The 7,265-nt window shown below is 45.0% G+C and overlaps 1 protein-coding gene across 3 annotated transcripts in view; it reads left to right on the top strand.

Moving 5' to 3' along the window:
* Positions 1-7,265, top strand: part of cdc27 (cell division cycle 27) — a 25,086-nt gene that overhangs the window by 7,294 nt on the left and 10,527 nt on the right. For all 3 annotated transcript variants that reach the window (XM_046040022.1, XM_046040002.1, XM_046040011.1), the window contains exons 7-8: positions 307-527; positions 648-747. In XM_046040022.1, coding sequence (XP_045895978.1) covers positions 307-527; positions 648-747 — 321 coding nt within the window. The remainder of the gene's footprint in view (positions 1-306; positions 528-647; positions 748-7,265) is intronic.

Here is a 7,265-nt window from a genome sequence, read left to right as displayed (position 1 = left end):
GAAGGGATTGGATTACTCGCCGTTACAGTAGTGGGATTACAGGTGGTGAAGGGATGGGATTACTCGCCGTTACAGTAGTGGGATTACAGGTGCTGAAGGGATGGGATTACTCGCCGTTGCAGTAGTGGGATTACAGGTGCTGAAGGGATGGGATTACTCGCCGTTGCAGTAGTGGGATTACAGGTGCTGAAGGGATGGGATTACTCGCCGTTGCAGTAGTGGGATTACAGGTGCTGAAGTGAAGTAATCGGATTACTGAGCAGCTCTAATCCCTTCACCAGTATTGAAACCTGTTTCTGTCTTCAGGAGTTGAATCGTTTGAATCTAGAATCGTCTAACGGGAAGCTGACCTCTGATTTGTCGGTTTCCTACATCGACTCCTCCCTCATCTCCCCGGAGACTGGCTCTCTATTGGGTAACACCGTTTCCATGGCCACCGCTGGCTCCTTATTGGCTAAACAGAACAAGCCGAAGAGTGGGCGGAGTTTACTAGGAGGACCTGCTGCGCTCAGCCCACTGACGCCCAGGTGAGTTATTTAACCTGGAACAGTCGCATTAGAGCTCGTGTCCATACAACGCTGGCAGGGCGCTGCTGTGTTGAGATGTGTACAGTTTGTTCCTGACTGTGTGTGTGTGTGTGTGTGTAGTTTTGGCATCCTGCCCCTGGAGCCCAGCCCTGGAGACCCCACATATCTACAAAACTATTCCGCTACCATGGAAACGCAATCTACAGCTACCAGCAAGAAGGTATGCACACCTGTCAGGTGTCCATATTGTAAGACTCCACTGGACTTTTATTGTGAAGTTTCACGGTCTGTTACAGGATGTCACGCACTGTTTGTCAGCTCTCTCTCTCTCACCGTGTTTCCATCCAGTTGTCATGCGAATTTTAAGCGTGCTTTTGAAATGTCGCAAAAAAGGGAGGGGGAAAAGAAATTGCGAAATATGTGCGTTTCCATCAGCTGGTTAGGAGCAAATAAACCAGGCTACAGCGAGCGGCGTTACGTCAGTAGTTCACGTTACATATGGCTGTAATAAACAGGATGTATGGGTTCCAAACCAGAAACAATACCAGTCGCATGAACCTGACGGCCACTGAGAGTGGAGAGTTTCTCAGAAATGTGTTTCAAGTGGGCAAACTCTTACCAGCCACATCTCTGCACGTTATGGGAATATCGCCCCATTTAAGCACTCTTTAAATTCCCGAGCCAGCTTTCGGGTAAATTTACTGGCGTCTTACAAATTTTACGATATATTAGGGAGATTCCAAGCCTGATAATCAGGAAGCCCACTAACAAAATTCCAATTATCCATAAATCTTCAATGTCCTCCACAGATAAAACATCCAAGCAAACCGCTTGCCAGGTCTCATATGAGTCGCGAGCTTAGCCTGCAACGAACGTTCCACTGGGACAGTTCGGCTCAACCGGTGAAGCACGTTTCTGGGTGAAAATGTTGTCAATAGCGCTGAGTGACCAGTTGATTAATTCCATTTTGATGGTTTCAGGAGAACAGCAGGCAGGTGGTCAAAAGAGAGAAGTTTCCACACGACCAAAGTAGACAGAAAATAGGAGCAAGCAAAGATAAGAGGGGAGAGTAGGAAAAGCACGACTGCTCTCTACAGTAGCAGGAAGAGGAAGTGTTTTTGTCTTGGTGTTTTTATATTTGGGGCATGAGGTTAGAAAGTGCAGCTCTGCCTCTACCTGTCCTCTGTCACACTGGGAGCAGAGTCTCTCCTCTTGTGGTAGCCAGCTCTGTCTGTGGCGACCCTTTTCTATGGCCAGGCTGTGTTCACTCAGTCTCAATATTTTTCTTAGTTTAGGACATTTTATTGTACTCAGGTGATTTGCCAGTGTGAATTCTCTTTTTAGGGTCACATAACATTGGAATTTACTTTGTGTTTTGGTCGTTTCTTTCCAGTATTCAATATATTTTTCTTTCTGTTTGCTGATAATTTGGTTTGGTCTGCTTGAGTTGGTGTTGGTGTCCTGAGGCTGTTGGGGACTTGTTACTGCAGAGAGCCTCAGGACCAGCTGGCTGAGGGGACTCTTCTCTGGTTTCAATTCCTGGTATGTTAGGGCTTTGTGATGATATGTCTGGGGGTTAACTGATTTTAAGTGATTTGTAAAATTTAAGTGATCTTTTCTGTATTTTTAGTAAGAAGGGGTATTGGCCGAGCTCTGCTCTGCACAGGTTATTTGGTCTCTCTCGCTCTCTCAAAAATCAGCTTTATTGGCTTGAATGTAAAGCAACAATATTGCCAAAGCTACATATAAATTACATAAGGACAATTTCATACATTTCACTAAATGAGGAAATAAGACAGTAAATTGTTTGTGTGTGTTAATAAACAAATGATGATGATAATAAAAATCAGAATCAGCTTTATTGCCAGGTATGTGTACACATGAGGAATTTGACTCAAGATTGTACATTGCTCATGATGTGCTTACTCATACAAAAATACAAAATCACAATTAGAATAAAATAAAGTCAGATTTAGACTTCAGATACAGTATCTACAATATGACAATCTAACAGTATGAACAGCACTGAAATAGAGAGTGGTGAATAAAAAATAAATGTTAGTCAGTAAACAGGTGGCTGATTAGAGAAATCAGCTGTTCATCAGAGTGATGGCTTGTGGTAAGACACTGTTCCTGAGTCTGTTGGTTTTGGCGTACAGTGCTCTGTAGCGCCTACCAGAGGGGAGGAGCTGGAACCCTGGAGCCCGTTTCCTGACTCTAGAAATGTATAAGTCCTGAATGGAGTGCAGGTTGGCACCGATGATGTTTTCTGCAGTCCTGACTGTCCGTTGTAGTCTGCTCCTGTCCTTTTTGGTGGCAGATCCAAACCAGACAGATGATGGTTTTGTAGAACTGGATCAGCAGCTCTTAGGCAGGTTGAGCTTCCTGAGCTGACGCAGGAAGTACATCCTCTGCTGGGCCTTGTTGATGATGGTGTCAGTGTTGGGCTCCCACTTCAGGTCCTGGGATATAGTGGATCCCAGAAACCTGAAGGATTCCACAGCAGACACAGGGCTGTTGAGTATGGTGATGGGGGGCAGAGTGGGGGGGCTCCTCCTGAAGTCCACGGTCATCTCCACAGTTTTGAGCGTGTTAAGCTCCAGGTTGTTCTGACCGCACCAGAGAGCCGGGATGATTGTGGAGCGTTTGAAGCTGGAGGGAACTTCACACAGCTCCAGTGATTTGTTGAAGATCTGAGTGAAGATGGGGGCCAGCTGGTCCGCACAGATTTTCAGGCAGGATGGAGACACACTGTCGGGGCCAGGAGCCTTCCTGATCTTCTGCCTTTGGAAGAGGTGGCTCACGTCCTCTTCACAGATCTTGAGTGCAGGTGAGAGGTCAGAGGGGGAAGGTGACTGTTTGAAGATGGCGTTGGAGTGGGGGAGAGGTGTGACTCTGGGCTTCTTAAACCTACAGTAGAAACCATTCAGCTCGTCTGCCAGTCGTTGAGTACCAGCAGTGTTGGGGGATGGTCTCTTGTAGTTTGTCCGTAGGCTTCTCCACACTGACGCAGGTTCGTTGGCTGCAAAGCTGTTATTTAGCTTTTCAGTGTAGCACCTCTTTGCAGCTTTGCAGCTCTTTAGTCTTTTCTGGCCTGGTTGTACAGGACTCTGTTCCCACTTCTGAAGGCCTCCTCCTTGGTCTGACAAAGCTGCCTGAGTTTTGCTGTGAACCAGGGTTTTTGGTTGTTGTATGTTCGGAAGGTTTTATTCGGCACACACATGTCCTCACAAAAACTGATGTAAGATGTCACAGTGTCGACTTCCGGTATGGCGGAGAGACAGGCGGCAGCATAATTTAACATCTCCCAGGGGGTCTGATTCCCCCTTAGGCTTTTAATTATTATATAGTCATTAGAAAGTTGCTCAAACGGTATATAAGGGGGAAATATGAGGAGAACAAGAGGAAACGCACAGTTTCACCCCGAAGAAGACGCTTTACCCTCGAATGACGGCGAGGAGAGCAGCGCTGGTGCTAACAAGATAGTCGACCACAAGGTTGTGAAGGCTAGTATCATTGCCGAAATACACAAAGTTAGTGCATCCATGGAAGAAATAAAGACTTTAGAGGGGAGACGAATCAGACGCTCAGTGATATTAACAAAAAGAAATGGGTATAAGGCTCGACGATGCCGAAAAGAGTGTCAAAAATGGAGGGAATCAGCACGGATGTAAAAGAAATGCTTTCCCACACACTTGAACTACAGGAGCACATCCAAACACAGCTTGAAGATTTGGAGGCACGTTCGCGAAGAAACAATATTCGCATTCACGGCATATTGGAGGGATCAGAAGGGGAGAACATCACGGACTTCATAGAGGGGTTTATAAAGACTGAGCTGGCTCTCCCTGACGCCCCCCTGGGAATACAAAGATGCCACCTCTCTTGGTCCCAAGTCCCCGCAAGATTCCAATCCTAGATCTGTGGTGCTATGCTTTCTTGAGTTTAAGACAAAATAACTCGTGCTTCGGTCCGCATGGACATTCAGTATAAGGGGAAGCGTGTTTTCTTCGAGCAGGATTATACCAGTGACACACTGGTGAAGAGAGAGGCTTACTCCCCGGTTAGAAAAGCGCTGAAGGAAAAGGACTTTCGTTTCCAGACACTTTACCCGGCGCGTCTCCGTGTCCACCTTGACACCGGTACGGTAATCTACAAAGATGCACGGGAGGCTACCTCAGAATTGAAGCGGAGGGGAGTGATCCGCGCGGGAACCCCGACCCTCGTGACAAAACCAGCCGAGAGGAGGATGACTCTACCGGCGTGGGAAACTGCAGGTGCCTCGCGTCGCAGCAAAGAGATGAGGTTGAAACGCATCCAGGAAAGATTAAAGGAATTCCGGCGTGAGAGCACAACCTGAGTGAGGTCCCCCTTCCCGTAACCACGGATGAGACTTTGTGTTTAATAAGACCGCTCCGGATTTCCTCTTTCATTTTAGTAATATTGACCCATTTCCTGGGAAACTCTGCTTGTTCTTTCCTTTTACGCACGTCGCTCTGATTGAAATAATTCAGAGCTCCAGGCTCGCACTGGGAGGGGCCCCTTTGAGTTCAAGGGACTCCCCCCCTCAACTTAGAAGTGAGTATTGCACTTCAAAAATGGAGGTCACCTTTGTTATGGTATGTTCAGACTTGTTCTTTTACTGTTAAAACCGACATTTTCTGTTTCTTTAGCAATCTAGTTTATGTGACTCTTGTTGATAATTTGTGTTTCTCTGGGAGGAGAAGTGACTAGACAAAAATATAATTTCATAACCCTTAATCTGAATGGTTTGCACAATCCAATTAAACGGAGTAAAGTCATTGCAAAAATGAAACGTGAAAAGCAGGACATAATTTTCTGGCAGGAGACTCATCTCTCCAATGATGAGCATGAAAAACTGAGAAAATTGGGTTTCAAACATACATATTACTCCATTTAAAAAAGGTAACTCAAGGGGAGTAGCAATCCTTATTTCAAACAATGTAAACTTTCAGTTCTCCTCCCAGGTTTCTGATAATGAAGGGCGTTATGTTTTGGTAAAAGGTTTTATTGACCACAAAGAATTTACTTTACTAAACGTATACAGACCACCAGGACATGATAGGCAACTGATTAAGAAGATATTTGATTTAATCTGTATGGAGACGTCTGGGGTGTTAATATGTGGGGGGGACTGGAATATTAATTTAAATTCGCCATTAGACTCCTCAAATAGCTCTAAAAAGATGCCACCTGAAGCACTGTATGTTTAAAAACTGCTCAAAGAACTAGGCATGATAGATGTATGGAGAGATTTTCATCCTGGTGAGAAATGTTTCACTTTCTTTTCTCACTCCCATTCAATGTTCTCTAGATCGGATTACTTCTTTATGCTTACTTCAGATCGGCATAGGATAATTGATTGTAACATTGGAGTTAGGGACGTCCCAGACCATGCTGGGGTCTATTTGATTTTACATTTAGACATTAAACGTAAGGAGACTCTCTGGAGACTCAACTCTAGTCTCCTTAATGAGACGCAATTTCTTGAATATGTAGAAGAAGAATTTGAAAGTTATATGCTTCATAATGATAATGGAGATGTTTCACCCAGTGTGTTATGGGATGCTGCTAAGGCAGTTCTCAGAGGCAAATTGATAATGTGGTCATCTATCAGGAAAAAAAGAGAAACAAATTCAGGATATGGTCATAAAGCTGAAATGTTTAGAAGAACAACATACGAAAAATAACAATGAGAATACTTTAAAACATTTACTTTCCACAAAACGAGCCCTAAACAAATTATATGAGAACCAAATAGACAAAAAAGCCAAATTCATTCAACAAAATTATTATGAGAATGGCCCTAAAGCCAGAAAGCTACTTGCATGGAGAGCACGCAAACAGGCAAATACACTCACCTAAAGGATTATTAGGAACACCTGTTCAATTTCTCATTAATGCAATTATCTAATCAACCAATCACATGGCAGTTGCTTCAGTGCATTTAGGGGTGTGGTCCTGGTCAAGACAATCTCCTGAACTCCAAACTGAATGTCAGAATGGGAAAGAAAGGTGATGTAAGCAATTTTGAGCGTGGCACGGTTGTTGGTGCCAGACGGGCCGGTCTGAGTATTTCACAATCTGCTCAGTTACTGGGATTTTCACGCGCAACCATTTCTAGGGTTTACAAAGAACGGTGTGAAAAGGGAAAAACTTCCAGTATGCGGCAGTCCTGTGGGCGAAAATGCCTCGTTGATGCTAGAGGTCAGAGGAGAATGGGCCGACTGATTCAAGCTGATAGAAGAGCAACTTTGACTGAAATAACCTCTCGTTACAACCGAGGTATGCGGCAAAGCATTTGTGAAGCCACAACACGCACAACCTTGAGGCGGATGGGCTATAACAGCAGAAGACCCCACCGGGTACCACTCATCTCCACTACAAATAGGAAAAAGAGGCTACAATTTGCAAGAGCTCACCAAAATTGGACAGTTGAAGACTGGAAAAATGTTGCCCGGTCTGATGAGTCTCTATTTCTGTTGAGACATTCAGATGGTAGAGTCAGAATTTGGCGTAAACAGAATGAGAACATGGATCCATCATGCCTTGTTACCACTGTGCAGGCTGCTAGGTGGTGGTGTAATGGTGTGGGGGATGTCTTCTTGGCACACTTTGGGCCCCTTAGTGCCAATTGGGCATCGTTTAAATGCCACGGCCTACCTGAGCATCGTTTCTGACCATGTCCATCCCTTTATGGCCACCATGTACCCATCC

Source organism: Micropterus dolomieu, linkage group LG02, assembly GCF_021292245.1.
Source record: "Micropterus dolomieu isolate WLL.071019.BEF.003 ecotype Adirondacks linkage group LG02, ASM2129224v1, whole genome shotgun sequence".
NCBI lineage: Eukaryota > Metazoa > Chordata > Actinopteri > Centrarchiformes > Centrarchidae > Micropterus > Micropterus dolomieu.
Note: the sequence above shows the minus strand (reverse complement) of the source record. Positions and strands in the feature narration are given on the sequence as shown.